Source organism: Rhinichthys klamathensis, unplaced genomic scaffold (assembly GCF_029890125.1).
Source record: "Rhinichthys klamathensis goyatoka isolate OS25496 unplaced genomic scaffold, OSU_Roscu_1.1 h1tg000244l_1, whole genome shotgun sequence".
NCBI classification, from domain to species: Eukaryota; Metazoa; Chordata; class Actinopteri; order Cypriniformes; family Leuciscidae; genus Rhinichthys; species Rhinichthys klamathensis.
In genome coordinates this window covers 2163282-2184964 of record NW_026606766.1, presented here as the reverse complement: position 1 = coordinate 2184964, position 21683 = coordinate 2163282, and the positions used below count along the sequence as shown (strand labels likewise).

The 21683-nt window shown below is 41.0% G+C and overlaps 1 protein-coding gene across 2 annotated transcripts in view; it reads right to left on the bottom strand.

Annotated features, from left to right (window-relative positions):
- Positions 1 to 6968: 6968 nt before the first annotated feature.
- The window catches only part of LOC130100549 (transcription activator BRG1), a 55781-nt gene continuing 41066 nt past the window's right edge, over positions 6969 to 21683 (bottom strand). Inside the window, exons 24-33 of one of the 2 annotated variants that reach the window (XM_056266027.1) lie at positions 17389 to 17552; positions 16437 to 16706; positions 13985 to 14062; positions 13651 to 13869; positions 10912 to 11168; positions 9762 to 9867; positions 9546 to 9647; positions 8743 to 8869; positions 8226 to 8362; positions 6969 to 7375 (exon numbers count right to left, since the gene is read on the bottom strand). In XM_056266027.1, coding sequence (XP_056122002.1) covers positions 7337 to 7375; positions 8226 to 8362; positions 8743 to 8869; positions 9546 to 9647; positions 9762 to 9867; positions 10912 to 11168; positions 13651 to 13869; positions 13985 to 14062; positions 16437 to 16706; positions 17389 to 17552 — 1499 coding nt within the window. In that variant the 3' untranslated portion in view covers positions 6969 to 7336. The remainder of the gene's footprint in view (positions 7376 to 8225; positions 8363 to 8742; positions 8870 to 9545; positions 9648 to 9761; positions 9868 to 10911; positions 11169 to 13650; positions 13870 to 13984; positions 14063 to 16436; positions 16707 to 17388; positions 17553 to 21683) is intronic. The other variant, XM_056266028.1, reaches the window with a different exon arrangement.

The following is a 21683-nucleotide window of genomic DNA, read 5'->3' as shown; positions in this document are numbered from 1 at the left end:
CACACTTTATCCACACACACACTTCATCCATACACACACTTCATCCACACACACACACTTCATCCACCACACACACTTCATCCACACACACACTTCATCCACACACACACTTCATCCACACACTGATGAAAGCGATGAAGATGAGCCAATGCCTCTGCCGTCCTTCTTCATCATCATCATCATCATCTCTTCAGAACATTAATGACATGAAGACAAGAGTAAAACAGATTTGTCAAAGATTTGCTCTTTAGTGTTTTTGTGAGGCCAACATGATTAGAATCCCGAACATTCGGTTCATCGAAATCTGCAGTGATAAACATGATGTACAACCACAACTGAAGCCGTCCATGAACACTAACGCCACCTAGTGGCCATCGTGCAGTGTTACACACACATCCGCATCGCTCTGCCAGATCACCTCAGAAGTCTCTTCTGCTCACCAAGGCTGCATTTATTTAATTAAAAATACAAAAATAAAAACAGTCATTTTTTTTAAACATGACCATTTAAAATAATGGTTCTCTATGTGAATATACAGTAAAGTGTAATTTATTCCTGAATTTCCAGCATCATTACTCCAGTCTTCAGTGTCACATGATCCTTCAGAAATCACTCTAATATGATGATCTGATGCTCAAGAAACATGATTATTATTAATGTTGAAAACAGTTGTGTAAAACATTTTTTCAGGATTCTTTGATGAATAGAAAGTTCTATTTCATCGGAATCTTTTATAACATTATTAACGTCTTTACTGTAACGTTTGATCAATCTAATGCATTCTTGCTAAATAAAAGTATTGATTCCCCAAACTTTTGAATGGTAGTGTTTAATGTTACAAAAGCTTTCTGTTTCAGATAAATGCTGTTCTTTTGAACTTTCTATTCACCAAAGAATCCTGAAATAAAAATGTAAATAACTGTTTTCAACATTGATAATAATAATTAATGTTTTTTTTTTTAGCATCAGGGGCCTCATTTATAACCGTTGCGTACGCACAAAACAGGCCCTGAAAGAGTCGTACGCCACTTCCGACGCATAAGTTGTGATTTATAAAAACAAACTTGACGGGAGAATGTGCGCACCTGCACGCAAACTCTGACCCATGCGTACGAACGTTTTGGAGACGGAGCAGTTTGGCGACACCGATGGTGAGCTGGAGTTAAATGTCTTTTTGGTCACTTTTAGACAGAAAATCTAAAGAAAATTATACATAGGCTATACAGAAAGATAATACAAATATAATTTCACTCACCAAGCATATCACTTGAGGCAAATATTCATCCCTTCTTAAATGTCCGCGCCAGCGAGCGCGTTGTGCCGTTTAGTGAAACTAACGCCTATCTAACGACAGAGTCATAATCATAAAAACAGTGCATGTTCACAATAACAGTTTAAATAAATAAAAGAATGATTTAAACTGTTTTACTTCTGATATAAACATTTAGATTAAATATGCCATTGTCATTGATGGAGTTAAACACTTAAACATGAAATCATTACTGAGAAGTTACAACATTTTTTATATTTAATAAATATAAATATTTCTTGTGGACGCAATGCTTTTGAACACTTTTCCTCTGGCATGCTGTGTTTTAATATTTTAACTAAAGAGATAATTGCTTATAGCAGATTGTCTGAGAAAATAGTTTCATGCAAATAATGCACAACAGTCTGTTTCCATTAAAAATATAAATCAATAAAAAATACTATTTGGTCAGTGGAAAAGATTGTGAAAACTTTCTCTGAAATGTATTTTACACTATTTGATTTATTTATTCAAAAACAAGGCAAGGATAGGCTACTAAATTATTTTTATTAATGTAGGCTAATGTGACGGCACATCCGTATTAGGCTATTTCATATTTTCCTAATGTCTATACCGTTAAACATGTTATCACGTGGATGAATAATCATATGCAAATGATATGCAGATGAGGATATGCATAGTAAAACTAGGAGTTGTAAGCTCCATATATGGTTATTTCGGGGAGGAGACGCGTGTGCGCACAATCTTCCGCTGACTGAGATTTATCGGGATTTATAAAGTGAATTTTGCCCAGGTTCTGACGTACGCACGGTTTTATAAATCTGAATATTTTTTTGCGTACGCCATTTTTGGCTTTCGGGCGCACGTACACTTTTAGTAAGGATCCTACGCACAGTTTTATAAATGAGACCCCTGATCATCATATTAGAGTGATTTCTGGAGGATCATGTGACACTGAAGACTGGAGTAATGATGCTGGAAATTCAGCTTTGATCACAGGAATAAATTATATTTTAAAATATATTAAAATAAAAAAGTGATTTTATTGTAATAATTAGTTTTTTTTTTAATGAAATAAATACAGCATTGGTGAGCATAAGAGAGTTCTTTAAAAAAACATACCGATCCCAAACTTTTGTACGGCAGTGTATATATATATATATTCAGATTTATAATAATAATAATAATAATACATTTAATTTGTAATGCACTTTATATTTAAGCAAATCCCAAAGTGCTACATGATAAAAACAGGTAAGTGCTAAAAATATAAACACATGGAGAGCATGAAGATAAGAATATATATATATATATATAATGATATATATTACAAATCTAAAAATAGTTTCCAGAAAGTACAATATTATATATCTTTTTTGTATTAAATGTAGGCTATTACTTATTTAATTTTAATCTTATTTTTTATTTTCTATTTTAATGTAATTTTACCGATTAATAACCATTTAAATTTTTTTTTATTTTAATCACTTTCTTATTAATTTTTTAAAAACTAATCTAATTTATTTTCTTGTTTATTTTAACCCAAAAAACCATTTCTTTTCCATTTTCACTGTTCACAGAGAAACCCCTGACAAGCCTCACCCATGCCAGCGTCTCCAACAGAAAACTGCAGTACAGAAACACACACACACATAAGGTTTTAATATTTATTGGGTCTCATGTAGTGAATGAGAATCTACGGCACAAACACACACATTCACTACAGTAAGAGCACATGCCATTACAGAGCTGCTAGAAACATCTACAGTCACGCAGCAAATCAGCAGATACAGAGTTAAAGATCGTCTTTCACATGAACACACACACACACACACACACACGTCTGATTGAAGAGCCGTTCACACGGATCCACTCTGATAACACAGAACACGTTTCTCCATTCCACTGCGCCACTCTTCGTTGTTTCTCTATGTAAACGCTCTAGTCCAGTGGTTCCCAACCTTTTTTTGTCTGAGACCCCCTTTTTCCCAAGAAAATATTTTAGGGCCCCCTTCACATTTAATGATATCATCGCTCTTGTAAGCTTGCAGCAAGGATGACAAAATATGTTGTTTTCAAACAAACGGTATGTTTACTATAACCAGATGTTTATGCACAAATAATAGCCTATAATATTGAAAATACAATAACAAAAACATCAGTAGGCCCTTTGTAATTTAAAAACGTAAGCCTAGGAGAAGCCTATATATTTGAAATGCAAAAACAAAAATATTCACAGTGGTGTGTAGGTAAAAAAGAAAAGAAATATACGCAATTACTAAATGACTGCTGTCTGGGGCCTCAATACTTGCATGTTATTTGTGAGGCTTTATTTTTTACGCTTTTGGCGCTATAGCGAGCGATAATAAACTTGCGTTTATTAACAGAATAATGCGTCTCTCGGAAGAACATTGTAGCCGGAACTACTTCTCTCTGTGTACGTCTATGACAAGTCACGCAGGTACTGGGCTACTCCGCAGCGGCAGCGATCCGAACCAGTGTAAAATAGTCCCAATGTAAACACCTATTATGAAGCCGCCTTTCCACTGCACACGACAAACGACAGCCGTTGGACCGGAAGTCATTCATTTCCAATGGAGATTCGCACGGGAGCTGCGGGGAGTTCCGATCATATGCGTATGCGGAAAATTCGTATCCGATTTGAGCTTTGGATCCGTTGAAATATCTGAACTTCTGCGGCTAGACCGTATGCGACCGGCCGACCGTATGTGATGTATTCTATGAGCGTGAGGCTAGAATTATCAATATTTCAACTCTTTAATGTTATTCTGTAAACGCTATTTCTGTAAAATGTCGGTTATTAATAATTATGGCAGAAGAAAATATTTTATAATTATTAAATCAATATTTATATTGATTAGCTCTGTAAAATCTATTGTTTTTATTGTAGATGTATTGAGGGTCATTTTTTTTGTGTGGATATATTCATGCATGCAGTGCATTCATTACATTCATCATTAATTTTACCATTGTGAATCATAGACTGTAAAAAATAGTTGTGAATAGCCGAGGGTAACGGTTGCTTCACGACCAATTTCAAAGTTCCGTGCGACTGACACTAGGGGGCGAAATGCGACAATCGATACGAATGTCGTGTGCAGTGGAAAGGCGGCTTGAGTCCGAAATTCGCGTCTGAAATGTTCGCACGTTAAAAAATAAATACGCCCGATCATGCTCGCACACCGCCTCCGAAACTTTCGTCCGTCATAAAAAAAAATCAGATCGGGGGTTCGATTTTCTGCGTTTTTCGCATATGTAGCGAGCAGTTTAAATGGTGTTTTTGACAATTCACGCCGCCTTCACACTGGCAGTTGAAATCAGCTCCGATACGGCTCCGAAACGACCGGAAGTCATTCATTTCCTATGGAGATTCGCAGACCGCATGCGAATGGGTCCGAAACGGGTCCGACCCATAGACAGTATAAGAAATGGACAGAGCGATCTCATTGGAGCTCAGTTGAGACAGTTGAAGCCCATTTTTAGCGATTTCTGAGCACTTCCGTTCCTGACGCGCAGACTCAGACCGACTCAAACTAAGCTTGATGACGTGAGCAACCTGTCTGACAGACGTGAATCTTCTAGTAGCTGTGCGTGAAAATTGCCAACGTTAATCTTGCAGAGACGGGGAACTTGAGCAAAGAGTCCTTTATCGTGAGTGAGCAGGAGTAAGAATTCCGTTGCTTTTATGGACTCATTATCTATGGGCTTCTCCCTTGACGGGACGTCCCCCCGATTGCCTGCGAGCTTCTCCTCCTGTCTGTACGGTAATTTCTGTACAGCGCGACAGAGAGTCGAGTAGTTATGACGCAATCATTAGCCTATTTTTACTAAAACTGTTTCTACGGGGCCGTAATGTAACATAGAAGATAATGGAGCTCTGTATACATTGTCGTGTTTCTTTAGAAATAAATAATGGACAAATGGAGTCTTTAAACGCCTCAGATGTAAAGTTATTCGCTGTCAAAGTGACCCCAAAATGAATGGGAGTCAATGGAAATGCTAACGCAAGTGAAGTTCTGCTACAACATGGCGGCACCCGGCCGACTTCAACTTCCGGTCGATGGATTACCCCCTTGGTCCGACCGAGTGCGGTGCGAAGAAAATCGTGTCTGTTGGTCATCCGGATGCGTTCAAAAAATTGAACTCTTGCGAAAAGCTACGGACGGTTCTTATCCGACAATTCCAGCGGAAGTTAGCGTTGCTATGATACTGATAAACAAACCTGAATTCTTATCGTTATAAAATCATTATTTATTTTATTAAAAGTTAAGTTGTCATGTTATTTTTTTTTTTTATGATTTGCTAACGTTATTAGGGCAGTTAATACAATTAAATGGTAGGCAGACATCGAACTAGCCAGAACTAGTCGTCAGAGCCAGCGAATCACCAATACGAAAAAACACGTACGAAGATTTCGGACTTAGACTGCAATACGCAGGACAGTGGGATGGGGAACAAGGTCTAGTCGAAAACGCCCGATCAAACTCATCCGTCTGCGCGTGTTTAACAGGAAGACTCGCACGGTTTTCAACTAAAAATTTCAACTTTTTATTAAGCGTCTTTGGTCGTTCATGTACACGACAGCGGTGCTCTGGGGCCTGAAGACGCTAACTTGAAAACGGGTTTCAAAGTGCAGGTTTTTGAAAAAACGATGCTGTTATTGTCTGTGTGTAAACTATAAAGATGCAAAATTATGAAAACGGTGACATCATGTTCAGTCTATAGACGCGTCGAGTTTCTTCACAAAGTGACAGCGCCCCCTCCTGGCCTGGCAGAACACAGCGCTGTCGCGGATCCGTGTGATCGGGGAGTTTCCACAGCGTTTACGTGTGTAAAACGCAAAGAACAAACTTTCCCTTTTTTAGTACAGCGTTGTCATGTAAACGAACCCTCAGTATACACCTTATCGATAATCCATATATATACACACACACAATTAAAAGCACAGAATATGAATGTAATGCCCTAAATTGTCCGTTAAGTGTGGCTTAATATTAGACAGTAATATTAAAAGACTAAATTCAGTATATAGCGTATTAATAAAACATACTTTGTATAGGCAATCAAACACACACACACACACACAGCCCAGAATATGAACGCAACGTACAAACTTTCACATTTCTATATTATGGTTTTCTACGGGAGAAATGCTTGATGTGTAATTTAGCGTGTTGTGTTCATATTTTATTTATTATTTAAGTTTATTTGAATAGGGACAAGTATGTTACATAAGCTCATGTTCCATACTACAACATTTTAGCCGAGGCTAATTCTCAATGTTAGTCCCTAGTGGGCCTTTACCGAAAATTAAACAATACATAGTTTGTATTTGAAAAGGACCCACATATAGTCGGCTATTCATCATCAATAAGGTGTGAAGGGAGTTTGGTGTTTTAATATCACTGTCTTAGAGCCGAGCGTTTTTAAGCGGTCAAACACACTTACATGGAAAAACAATGGAAGAGCAGCGCAGTGGATGCAAACACACGTTCTGTGCGAACACTCCCTGAACACACTTCACGTTCACATAAAGTTTCAGAGTGTGTGCAAGAAACCTCCAAAGTGCATGTAAACGGGTCAGTGTGAACGGGCACACACACACACACACACACACACACACACACACACACACACACACACACACACACACACACACACACACACACACACACACAGCTTAAATAATGATCATATCAGCATATAATAACTGTTTCTATACTATTACATTGCACATGCACATAACTCACTAGTGCAAGAATCGACAGTTACGGTTCATAATAAATTATTGGACAGACGATCACAAACGTTGCTCTTCTAAAACTGCGATGTCTAATACTCAGTGTCACAGAAACATCTCGTTCAGGTCTGAAGCGTCACGGGAGAGTTTAAAGCCTCGACACACACACACACACACACACACACAGAGCTTCTGTCTGCACAGACGCACGAGGAGTGTGTGTGAACGTACGGTTGCTCTGTGAGCTGAGGAGGATGAGGATGTTCTTCTACTGGACGATGGAATAGTTTCTTTATTGTGGATCTTCATCCCTGCTCCTCCTCACTGACGCTGTTGGAGCGATCCTGAACACACACACACACACACACACACACACACACACACACACACACACACACACACACACACACACACACACACACACACAATCATTTGTGTAGTCTGATGCAACTAAATGTTTTGTATGCTGTGTGTGTGTGTGTGTGTGTGTGTGTGTGTGGGTGCGTGATTGAGTGAGTGTGGATGTGTGTGTGTGTGTGCATGTGAGTGAGTGTGGATGTGTGAGTGAGTGTGTGTGTGTGTGTGTGTGTGTGTGTGCATGTGAGTGAGTGTGGATGTGTAAGTGAGTGTGGATGTGTGAGTGTGTGTGAGAGTGTGAGTGTGTGTGTGGGTGCATGCATGCGTGAGTGTGGGTGTGTGTGTGAGTGAGTGAGTGTGTGTGTGTGTGTGTTGGTGAGTGAGTGTGTGTGTGTGTGTCTTAGTGAGTGAGTGTGTGTGTGTGTGTGTGTGTGTGTGTGTGTGTGTGAGTGAGTGAGAGTGTATGTGTGTTCCTTGTGCGCGTGTGAGTGAGTGTGGATGTGTGTGTGAGTGAGTGTGGATGTGTGAGTGAGTGTGTGTGTGAGTGAGTAAAGGTGTGGAAGTGTGAGTGAGTGTGGATGTGTGTGTGTGTGTGTGTGTGTGTGTGTGAGTGTGTGTGTGTGTGTGAGTGAGTGAGTGTGGATGTGTGTGTGAGTAAAGGTGTGGAAGTGTGAGTGAGTGTGGATGTGTGTGTGTGTGTGTGTGTGTGTGAGTGTGTGTGTGTGAGTGTGTGTGTGTGTGTGTGTGTGTGTGTGTGTGTGTGTGTGTGAGTGTGTGTGTGTGTGTGTGTGAGTGTGTGTGTGTGAGTGTGTGTGTGTGTGTGTGAGTGTGTGTCACCTCCTCCTGCTCCTCATCAGTGTCATCATCACTAACGACAGGTTTTGCGCGGGTTCTGGCGGTTCTCCTGCGTCCTCTTCCTCGCTCTGCACTTCTGTCCTTGCGGCTCAGTTTAATCTTTACCTTCACCGACCGAGCTACACACACACACACACACACACACACACACACACACACACACACACAAACATATGTTCTAAGATTAAGTTATGAGAATGGTATTTCTGAATGTTCAAAAAGTCCAGATTTAAACAGATTTTCTCTTGGTTATAAACGTTAATGGAACATTATATTCTATCATTCTTCCAACATTATGGGAACGTTACATTTGAACGTTCTCTGAAAAAAAAAAAGTTCCATAAATGATGTATAAATAATGTTTTTGTGCTAACGTTTTGATAACATAATTAAAGACCTTGACAGAACGTTAGCCGAAGTTCTGGGAATGTTCCCTGTTCGCTGGATAGATTATTATTATTAATATTGTGCAGTAAATCTATAACTGAGTTCGACTGACTCTCTGAATCCGAGCCTTCGTCCTCTTCATCTTCCTCACTGTCCTCTCCATCACTCTCTTCCTCTCTCTCGATCTTCTGACACAGGCTGGTGAAGACCGACTGCAGCACGATAGAGTCCTCGTAGATCTGACACACACACACACACACACACACACACACACACACACACACACACACACACACACACACACACACACACACACACACACACACACACACGAGAGTAAATACATTTATAGATTTGTGTACATGTGTTTCAGTGTGAGTTGAGCTGAAGAAAGGCTTCACTAAAGTAAATAACTAGGATTATTTGAGCTTAAAACAAGATCTTGAAGGTCTATAGGAACTGAGTGTGTCTGTGAGTGTGTGTGTGAGTGTGTGTGTGTGTGTGTGTGAGTGTCTGTGTTTGCATATGTGTGTGTTTGAGTGTGTGTGTGTGTGTGTGCATGCGTCTGTGTGTGTGTGTGAGTCAGTGTGTGTCCGTGTGTGTGTGTGTGTGTGAGAGAGAGAGAGAGAGTGTGTGTGTGTGTGTGTGTAAGAAAGAGTGTGTGTGTCTGTGAGTGTGTGTGTGTGTGTGAGAAAGAGTGTGTGTGTAGTGTGTGTGTCTGTGAGTGTGTGTGTGTGTGTGAGTGAGAGAGAGAGAGAGAGAGAGAGAGAGAGTGTGTGTGTAGTGAGTATGTGTGTTTCTGTGAGTGTGCGTGTGTGTGTGTGTGTGAGTGTTTGTGTGAGTGAGAGTATGTGTGTGTCTGTGAGAGTGTGTGAGTGTAGTGTGTGTGTTTCTGTGAGTGTGTGTGTCTCTAACCAGTGATCCCTCGAGGTTGAAGGTTTGAGCGTTCTGACACAGCAGCATCACGTCTCTCTCTAGATCATTGAGGCTTCGGTACCGGTGACTCCGGATGCGCTCCTGCACACACACACACACACACACACACACACACACACACACACACACACACACACTTGTGTAACCAAAACGACACCTGAATGAAGCTGAAACCGCTGGCATGGACACACTGACCTTGATCTTCCTGAAGTCCACAGGTTTGCGGATCAGCTCGTAATACTCGGGAAGCTCCTTCCGTGACGGCAGCTGGATGAACACCTCGCTCAACTGACGCCCGTTACTGCAACACACACACACACACACACACACACACACACACACGCTCAGAGAGGGATAATACACACACTCCCAAGACTTGCTCACACTCTCAGTCCAAATCCGGTTTTGTGTGAGTGTGAGTGTGTGTGCGTGTGTGTGAGTGAGTGTGTGTGTGCGTGAGTGTGTGTGTGAGTGTGTGTGTGTGTGAGTGTGTGATTGTGAGTGTGTGTGAGAGAGTGTGTGTGTGTGTGTGAGAGTCTCTGTGTGCGTGTGTGTGAGAGTGTGTGTGTGAGTGTGTGTGTGAGTGTGTGTGTGTGAGTGTGTGTGATAGAGTGTGTGTGTGCGTGTGTGTGTGTGTGTGTGTGTGAGAGTCTCTGTGTGCGTGAGTGTGTGTGTGTGTGTGTGAGAGTCTCTGTGAGTGTGTGTGTGTATGTGAGTGTGTGTGTGTGTGAGTGAGTGTGTGTGAGAGAGAGAGTGTGTGTGCGTGTGTGTGTGTGTGAGAGTCTCTGTGTGCGTGAGTGTGTGTGTGTGAGAGTCTCTGTGTGTGTGTGTGTGTGAGAGTCTCTGTGAGTGTGTGTGTGTGAGTGTGTGTGTGTGAGTGAGTGTGTGTAAGAGAGAGTATGTGTGTGTGTGTGTGTGCGTGTGCGTGTGAAAGTCTCTGTGTGCGTGAGTGTGTGTGTGTGAGTGTGAGTGTGTGTGAGAGTCTCTGTGTGCGTGAGTGTGTGTGTGTGAGAGTCCCTGTGTGTGTGAGTGTGTGTGTGTGTGAGAGTCTCTGTGAGTGTGTGTGTGTGTGTGTGTGTGTGTGAGAGAGTCTCTGTGAGTGTGTGTGTGTGAGAGAGTCTCTGTGTACGTGTGTGTGTGTGTGCGTGTGTGTGTGTGAGAGAGTGTGTGTGAGTGTGTGTGTGTGAGAGAGTCTCTGTGTACGTGTGTGTGTGCGAGTGACTTTAGTCATATTTAGTAAGTTGTGAGTGGTAAAGTGCAGTCAAGCTCCATTCACATGTGGTTCTAAACCTCTGGAAACTCTCTCTCTGTCACTCTAATAACTCGCCCTCTTTCCCACACTCACTTCTCCTTATATTTAATCACCGCGTCCACGATCTTCTTCATCTTCTTGGTGAGAGAGGGAGGGTTAGGCGAGAGCTTCTCTGATGGCGGACGCCCTCGTTTCTTCTGCCTTTTGCTGTCGTCGTCTCGTTCCCTCGCTCCTCTCGCTCCTGAAGTGGAGGGAATCACATCCGGATCCCGGTCCCGTCTCCTCTTCCGGGTCGTTTTCTTGTGCCGAACCTCCTCCTCGATCTCGTCCAGAGTCCCGTCCTCAATAGCCTGAGAAAAGAGGCAGCGATTAGCAACGTCCGACTGAAGGAGAGAAGAAACGAACCGTATATTAGGCTGCATTTACACTGCAACTCTTCATGCACAGATCCGATCTCTAGAACATGGCCGATCACATCCGAGTGTTTACACTCACTTTAGACAGGACTGGAATCCGATATCTGCGTTTACATTCATTCCCGCCCAAAATGATTTTCGGTGATCGTTTTACTAATCACATGGTAGACCCTGGTTTTGAATGGCCATGATATTACAATTATTGACATAATTCATGTCGGGTGTCACGATTATTTGAATGTTTGTTGAATGTTCTGACGGAACAGATATATAGTCCGGAAATAATTTTCGTTTATCTACAGTTTAGATCTAGAATTCTGAAGTGAAATAAAGTAGCGCTGTAATATTAAAATAAATATATATATTTTTTTTTTTGATGAATTAACCAGAGAGAGAGAGAGAGAGAGAGAGAGTCAGAGAGAGAGTTAGAGAGAGCGAGAGAGAGAGAGAGAGAGAGTGTGTGTGTGTGTGAGAGAGATAGATAGATAGAGAGAGAGAGAGAGAGAGAGAGAGAGAGTCAGAGAGAGAGTTAGAGAGAGCGAGAGAGAGAGAGAGAGAGTGTGTGTGTGTCTGAGCGAGAGAGTGAGAGAGAGAGTCAGAGAGAGAGAGTTAGAGAGAGCGAGAGAGAGCGTGAGAGTTAGAAAGAGAGAGTGAGAGAGAGAGTGAGAGAGAGAGTGTGTGTGTGTGTGTGTGTGAGAGAGATAGATAGATAGAGATAGATAGAGAGAGAGAGAGAGAGAGAGAGAGAGTGTGTGTGAGAGAGATAGATAGATAGAGATAGATAGAGAGAGAGAGAGAGAGAGAGTGTGTGTGTGTGTGTGTGTGTCTGAGCGAGAGAGAGAGGTTCAACAAGACTTTATTATTTACATAATAAAAAAATGATTCACAACATTATCAAAAACTCAATCAAATAAAATAAATTAAAAATTCAGAACAAACTGGCCCTCATCGATTACACACGCTAATAAAGCAAATTTGAAATTGAAAATTGAAATTGAGAGAGAGTGAGTGAGTGAGAGAGAAAGAGAGAGAGAGGGAGAGAGAGGGCGAGCGAGTGAGTAGCCTAATAGTGAAGTTTGTTGGTATAATTAATTACAGTGAAGTTATCGCCTCATTGCTGAGAAACATAATGTAGCTTTCAGTAGCGAAGCTGTTTTATTTATAAACGTCACGGTCAGAGGTCAGAGGTCAGAGGTCAGAGGTCACGGGCAGAAGTTGAAAACCAGATCCTGAATGTTTTGGTGTTCCTGAAATTTATTTTCTTTACAAAGATAAATATAAAGTTCACACCTCAATATAAAGCTGTGAGCGAGCACACGCACACACACACACACACACACACACACACACACACACACACACACACACACACACACACACACACACACACACACACACACACGTCTGCCTCACAATACAACATTATAAAGCTATCTTTGTGAATATACGTGTCGTCCTCGTCTTGTAGTGGCTTGGGAATCGGATATGTGTGTTTAGACGCGGGTCGGATGTCCAGATATCGGATATGAATCTGAATTAAATAAAAAAGTGGCTCAGATCGTACGGTATGTGAAAAAATCAGATCTTGTGCAGATTTTTGTGTTTACACGTGTGCAACAAACTCCGATCCGTGTCAGAAGTGAGTTAAAGATCGGATATTTGTGCCAGTGTAAACGCAGCCTTAGTGCAGGGCAACGATTCATCACATCCAAAATAACAGTTTGTGTTTACAATACATAATAAATGTGTGTGTAATCTGTATAATTATTTTGTATATATAAATAATACACACATACAGTTGAAACTCGAAAAATTTGAATATCGTGCAAAAGTTCATTTATTTCAGTAATTCAACTTAAAATGTGAAACTAATATATAGACTCATTACATGCAAAGTGAGATATTTCAAGCCTTTATTTGTTATAATTCTGATGATTATGGCTTACAGCTTATGAAAACCCCAAATTCAAAATTAGAATATTGTGAAAAGGTTTTCATAAGCTGTAAGCCATAATCATCAACATTATAACAAATAAAGGCTTGAAATATCTCACTTTGCATGTAATGAGTCTATATAATATATTAGTTTCACATTTTAAGTTGAATTACTGAACTTTTGCACATTATTCAAATTTTTCGAGTTTCATCTGTATGTATGTATATATTTAAGAAATATTTGCATATATATATATATATTTATACATAATTTATCTTATATATACTAAATATAAATATTTTATATATATATATAACACATTCTTCTTAAATATATGCATGCATGTGTGTGTATTTATATATACAAAATAATTATACACAGCACACATGCATATATTAATGTAAACACAAACTTTTATTCTGGATGTGATGAATCGTTGCCCAGCACTAGTGTGTATCTCTCTCTCTCTCTCTCTCTGACCTTCAGCCACTGTTTCTCCGTGAGCGAGTCGCTGTAGTCGACCTCTTTCCTCTGCCGGGACCCGCGGCCGAACATCTTCTCCTCCTCTTCCTCACAGGTCAGCCTTTCCACCTCGGCATCATCTTTCATGATCCACGTGGGCAGCTCGTCCTCCTCCATGAGACGAGGCTTCCGCTTCGGGTTACGAGCCTCCTCGCGCCGGCGGTCCAGATCCATGCGCTGCACACACACACACACACACACAACACGAGGTCATTCGGACTCGCTCAGGACTCTGGGATTCGGCGAGTGACATCGACTCTGTAAATGTGAGAGAGAGGAAATGAAACGAGACCATGAACTGGTCAAACTCGTCTTCGCTCCGAGCGATCATCTGATTTACGGTCTCATCGTCCGGCACTTCATCTTCTTCCTGACAGAGACACGGGAACAGAGCTTCAGAAATTAAAGAAAGTACAGAAAATAACGAAAAGAATCATGAACACGTCCTGAAAACAAGGTTTAGATGCTTTTGGGAAATTCATGTTAATCTGCATATTCTGAACAAACAACATTCTCTGACTGAATCCTGTAGATTTATAATAAAGTGCCCTTATTATGCGCTTTCGGATGTGACCTTTCATGTAGTGTGTAATAAACCTGTGTGTGAGTGTAAAAGCTCTGCAAAGTTTCAAAGATCACAGTGCAGATAAATTGAGTTTTTGGCGATTCTGAAGTGAAACGAGTCGTCAGTTATTCCAGTCTCACTTCCTGCTGATCCTTGAAACTCATTTGCATAATGCTCTTGATTGGCTGAACAGCGTCTCTTAGCCCCGCCCTCAATCACTGTAGTGTATCTGAGACTGGGAGAGTTCGGCTCGTGTTGTTCGTGTCGAGAAGACGCTGTTTGAGATTGATACGGTGAAACCCACGCCATCGCTACTGTTCGTATCACTGTGATCAAGAGCTGAGATTCAGATATGATAATGAGCGTTTGCTTTCTGACCAATCAGAGCAGAGCAGCTCTCAGAGAGGCGGAGCTTAGAGAGACTGAATCTTCGATCGAAGCGTTTCAGACACTGAGAGAAAAGAGCAGGGGTCTCATTTATAAAGCGTGCGTACGCACAAAACGGGGCTGGAAACGTACGTACGCCAGTTTGTACGCAAAGGTTGTGATCTATAAAAAACAAACTTGACGGGAGAATGTGCGCGCCTTTAAGCAAACTTTGAGCCGTGCGTACGCACATTTTGGAGACGGAGCAGTTTGGCGACACCCATGGTGAGCTGGAGCTACATGTCTTTTTGGTCACTTTTAGACCGAAAATCTAAAGAAAATTATACATACATATACAGAAAGATAATACAAATATAATTTCACTCACCAAGCCTATCACATGAAGCAAACATCCATCCCTTTTTAAATGTCCATCCCTTTGTTCTTAGTGAAACTGACGCAGCCTATCTAAAACCGTAAATCTTCATTATAATCATAAATACAGTGTTCTGTGAAATATGTTCACAATAACAGTTTAAATAATTAAAACTATGTTTTACTTCTGATATAAACATTTAGATTAAATATGCCATTCTCATTAATGTTAGACACTTAAATTACATGAAATCATTACTGAGAAGTTACAACATTGTTTTATATTCAATAAATAGAAATATTTGTTGTGGATGCAATGCTTTCAAACACTTTTCCTCTGGCATGCTGTCTGTGTTTTAATGTGTTAACTACAGAGATAATTGCTTATCATGATAATAGCAAATTGTCTGAGAAAATAGTTTTGTGCAAATAATGCACTACAAGGTCTATCTGTTTCCATTAAAAATATAAATCAATTAAAAATACTCTTTGGCCAGTGGAAAAGATTGAGAAAAACTTTCTCTGAAATGTATTTTACACTATTTGATTTATTTATTCAAAAACAAGGCAAGGATATAGGCTACTAAATTTTTTTTTTTATTAATGTAGCCTAACTAATGTGACGGCACATCCGTATTTCATATTTTCCAAATGTCTTGTACCGTTAAACATGGTATCACGTGGATGAATAATCATATGCAAATGATATGCAGATGAGGATATGCATAGTAAAACTAGGCGTTGTAAGCTCATATATGGTTATTTCGGGGAGGAGACGCATGTGCGCACAATCTTCCGCTGACTGAGATTTATAAAGTGAATTCTGCGCAGGTTCTGACGTACGCACGGTTTTATAAGTCTGAATATTTGTTTGCGTACGCCATTTTTGTCTTTCGGGCGCACGTACACTTTTAGTAAGGATCCTACGCACAGTTTTATAAATGAGACCCCAGATGATTATGAGGAAACTAAAGTGTTTTCTGATCTTTGATGCATGTAAACCTACTGTAGGAGACGCCAAAACAACATTAACAACCGTTAAAATAGCATTATAGGGGCACTTTAACATTATAAAAATATGTTATTGTATATATGCACACAACAGGCCTCTGAATGTAGTAGTTTAATGAATCATTAATTAATGAAACATTGCAATATTCTCATGCACAGATGATGTGCCGAAATCACATACTACAAAGGATACTACAATTAATGTGAAACTTGCTTCGCAACTGTTACAAGAATATTCTATATAGTATTTTGTAAGATTAAATTGGCCATGTTGTCACTGTCATGTGACCTACGGCATCACTAGCATTAACAAAACCTCATGGGACAGTAAAGTATGCGCACTTCAGAAGCATTAGGTTATCTGGATACATTTCGCCAACTGTTTTATGAATACTATGAATTTGGATATACTACTCGGCTCACATACTGTTTGTCGCCTACTATACGCAGAAGGAGTGATACTCCTGACCTCGTCCTGCTCCTCGTGCTCCAGAATGGCCTGCAGAAACGCTCGGCGCTCATGACTCGACGACTTCTGGTCGAACATGCCGGCCTGGATCACCTTCTGGTCGACATTCAGCTTGTATTTAGCGGCCGCTAGGATCTTTTCTTCGACACTGTTGACGGTACAGAGACGCAGAACGCGCACCTCGTTCTGCTGTCCGATGCGATGGGCTCGATCCTGCGCCTGGAGGTCCTGCACACAGAAAACACACAGTGGTTCACACACACACACACACACACACACACTGGAAAATTAAATTCCAGGACTTTCAAGCACTACTTTCTTGGTTTTCAAGGACTGAGATCTCACTTATCAAATAATATCTTTATTATCTTTTAAATTCTAAAAAAAGAATAAAAATAAACTAATCAAACAAAATAGTACTAATAAACTGCAGCGGATGCAATGAAACTGTAACCATTGAAAGGATACTATGACAAAGCTTTCCTTATTCAAACTGATTTATTTCCATGAATATATGATTGACCTGAAAAAAATATATAACGTAGCTTTCAGTAGCAAAGCTGTTTTATTTATAAACGTCACGGTCAGAGGTCAGAGGTCACGGGCAGAAGTTGAAACCCAGATCCTGAATGTTTCTGTGTTCGTGCAATTTCTTTTCTTTACAAAGATAAATATAAAGTTCCCACCTCAATATAAAGCTGTGAGCGAGCGCACACACGCACACACACACACACACACACACACACACGTCTGCCTATAAAGCTATCTTTGTGAATAAACGTGTCGTCCTCGTCTTGTAGTGGCTTGAATTCAAAGGGGAATCGTTGTACGAACCCTGGAACAAACATGAGTTCTGTACGATGACTGATGAAGATGAAGATGAAGATGATGCTGTGTGCATGTGCTGTACCTGATGCGGGTTCCAGTCGCTGTCGAATATGATGACGGTATCGGCGCTCTGTAGATTGAGTCCCAGTCCTCCGGCTCTGGTGCTCAACAGGAATATGAAGTACTGAGACGCCGGATCATTGAAGGTCTTCAGCAGCATCCCACGATCCTCTGCTTTGGTCGTGCCTAGAACACACACACACACACACACACACACACACACACACACACACACACACACACACACACACACACACACACACACTCAACTCTGAGGAGACAAATCTCATTTCCGTCTCGGTCAGTTCTAAAAACGTTGAAAAAGTTAAAAACTTTTATTTTTTAAACAGTTTTTCCCTTTTTGTATACATCTAGGAGGAAAAAAATGAATAGAAAAAAAGAAGTAAACATTTTTTTTAAGAACAACCATTCACAATAACTGTTACATGAAAAATGTAAAAATCTAATTTCTGTCTCTGTCAGTTCTTTAAACGTTAAAAAAGTTAAAAAAATATTTTTTAAACAGTTTTTCCTTTTTTTGTACACATCAAGGACGGAAAAAAGTAAAGAAAAAAAAAGAATAGAAAAAATAAATATATAATAAAAAATAACAACAAGAACACAATCATTACTGATAACTGTTACATGTTGTCCTACAAGGAGTCAGCAACTATGTGACACGAGTAGAAATCGTGGTGCAGTTCTAAAAGTCTACTAATTATTGTTTTTTTTGTTTGTAACGATCCCATTTCCTCGAGTACTTCCCGCTCTGTCCTTCTGTGACCGAAGGGAGAGGGTCATTTCCATGGAGCATGTTCGACTGTCAATGCATGAAAACAGATCGCCATCACGGACGTTTCTCTGGAGCCGACATTTAGTGACCGCTTTCTTGCAGACGGCCAGAAACATCTTTAAGAGGTAAATATCACTTTTACCCAAACTCTCCGGAGAAACCCCGAGGGAAATGACACGTCTATGTTAAAACCTAATATTCTGGACATTAATTGTCCCACCCTTACCCAAAAAGGCTGAATATGTGGGCATAACCACAACATGTGGGCCGAGTCGGCTTGTGTCTCGGGCAGTTCTGAAGAAAACATAAGCGATCCTTGAGATGAGAGCAGAGTTGGCCTGACCATTTCCCACGATTCCACATGTTTAATGGTGCATTGCGCAACTTTTCATGTTAAAAATACCTGTTCTTCTATCCTATACATGCTTAAAGAACTGCCTGATGGGCTGAATGAGCCCTTCTCTGCGCACTGAGATTGCCTCTATAATCCTGTACAGTAAAATATATAAGAGGGATTCGGGCTCGAATTTGAGACTGGGCGTGACGTCATGCGCGTTCACGCTCACCAGGCTATGTCTCGCAGGCTTGTGTATTCGCCGGCGCCGCCATTCTCCGCATCAGCGAAGACAACTCGTGCGTCAAAGGTAGAAGATGGATTCAAAGAGACCGGCTTGTAGTCCATTCCAAACCCCAACGCAAACTCCACGTAAAGTAAAGAATAGAAAAATTTTGTCTAGTGCCACCAAAAGATCCAAATTGGAGTCAGACAGGCGTCGGAGTAAGACGAGAGTCAAACTAGGGAAGGCATTCAACAAATGGAGAGATCTCCGGTCTGCTCCAGGGCTCAAACGGGATCCTCAGTTGGCTATTTTCTTGATAAAACGGTAAGATATAGCCCAGTCTCTAATGTTTGATACGGCCAACCTATGTAGGACAACAAATGACGATGCGTAAAATGTGTAATGCTTTAGCGTAAGCTAGATACATGTACAATCAGAATTGGTTTTACTACCATTGTTAGTGAACAGTTTCATAAACTAGGAATTGTGTTCGGAAGAATAGTACAACATGATACATAAAACATATCCAATAAAAGATGCTAACTATGTTTTTGTGTATGACTTAACTTACCGGTAACGTTAGCCTTGTGTTCATTGCTAACATGCTAAGGTGTTCATGTCATTGACCAACAAGGAAGAACGCCGTTGCATTGGCTATATTGTCTTTTTCGGTAAAAATAGTAAATTGTTCCCGTGAATGGTCCATGAGCGTGCACAACTCTGGTTTCAGTTTCGCTTGTCGCCAGAGGGGGCGTAGTTCTGCAAAAACTCAGAGACTTGCGTTTTGCACCTTTAATGCTATTAGGGCCATTCATTAAAAAAAATTCAAATTCCTTCTGTTTTCATTTTTCTGGACTTAAAGGCACAATATGTAGGTTTTTTTTCGCCACAAGAGGGCGCAGTTTCCAACAATAACAAAGGCGTAGGTTGATGACGCAGTGATGAGCTGAATGATGGGACTTGCTGTCAAGCTGATGGATCTAATAATGTTTATGGATGCTAACATTCATGTTTTTTAACATTACAGTGGTATGAAGCAGGTCGCGATTGCTAAAGAGACAGATATCACACGCGAGTCCCGCGGATATAAAGGAATGAGGGCATTTAATCCTACTAAACCCGCAAGTGCTGGATTACTCACACAGGTCAGTTTATTAGACGAATTAAACTTGTGAGGGAACGCAGCGCTGCTTCATTCGGTCTAACGTTACACTATCACACTAAACGGCATTTAAATGTGTGTTGAAAGTTATAATGTTACACTATGCGTTAGTTCGTTTGCTATACGAAACTAGCAGTAAGCTAGATCAACATTAGAATAACATACTGACCATATTCTAACATTTCATCATGTTGAGCTAACGTTATATAACATTGATTAGTTTTATGTACATTTGCTCACCTGTCTAATAAAGCTGTCGTGACTCGTGAAGCTCTGTCGAGTCCAAGTTAGTCGCGGACGCTAGCTCTCGGCATCTCAAAAACGCCACGCTGATGTTGATCCTCATTTTAGTTCTCCTTGTTTGTCCCAAAGTCTGCTTGCCATGGTCTATGTTTGAAAGAAACAAGAACTGCGTGCCGCTAAACGTTACGCACTACGCAGTTGTCCACGTCTGTCGCCATGGTTATGTCATGGCTATGGCAGTACGAGCGGAAACCGAGGATAGCGCGGATATTGCGTCATTGACAGGCGACATTTTTTTCCGGGACGGCCACTTATTTAAAATTGGAATTTCTCTGAAATAAAAAATCTTTGGAGACTTTTGGGATATTGTAAGTACACAACTGCAGGAAATACACTCACCGGCCACTTTATTAGGTACCCCATGCTAGTAACGGGTTGGACCCCCTTTTGCCTTCAGAACTGCCTCAATTCTTCGTGGCATAGATTCAACAAGGTGCTGGAAGCATTCCTCAGGGAGTTTGGTCCATATTGACATGATGGCATCACACAGTTGCCGCAGATTTGTCGGCTGCACATCCATGATGCGAATCTCCCGTTCCACCACATCCCAAAGATGCTCTATTGGGTTGAGATCTGGTGACTGTGGAGGCCATTTTAGTACAGTGAACTCATTGTCATGTTCAAGAAACCAATTTGAAATGATTAGAGCTTTGTGACATGGTGGAAGTAGCCATCAGAGGATGGGTACATGGTGGCCATAAAGGGATGGACATGGTCAGAAACAATGCTCAGGTAGGCCGTGGCATTTAAACGATGCCCAATTGGCACTAAGGGGCCTAAAGTGTGCCAGGAAAACATCCCCCACACCATTACACCACCACCCCCAGCCTGCACAGTGGTAACAAGGCATGATGGTTCCATGTTCTCATTCTGTTTACGCCAAATTCTGACTCTAACATCTGAATGTCTCAACAGAAATCGAGACTCATCAGACCAGGCAACATTTTTCCAGTCTTCAACTGTTCAATTTTGGTGAGCTCTTGCAAATTGTAGCCTCTTTTTCCTATTTGTAGTGGAGATGAGTGGTACCCGGTGGAGTCTTCTGCTGTTGTAGCCCATCCGCCTCAAGGTTGTGCGTGTTGTGGCTTCACAAATGCTTTGCTGCATACCTCGGTTGTAACGAGTGGTTATTTCAGTCACTGTTGCCCTTCTATCAGCTCGAACCAGTCTGGCCATTCTCCTCTGACCTCTGGCATCAACAAGGCATTTCCGCCCACAGAACTGCCGCTCACTGGATGTTTTTTCTTTTTCGGACCATTCTCTGTAAACCCTAGAGATGGTTGTGCGTGAAAATCCCAGTAGATTAGCAGTTTCTGAAATACTCAGACCAGCCCTTCTGGCACCAACAATCCTGCCACGTTCAAAGTCACTCAAATCAACTTTCTTCCCCATACTGATGCTTGGTTTGAACTGCAGGAGATTGTCTTGACCATGTCTACATGCCTAAATGCACTGAGTTGCCGCCATGTGATTGGCTGCTTAGAAATTAAGTGTTAACG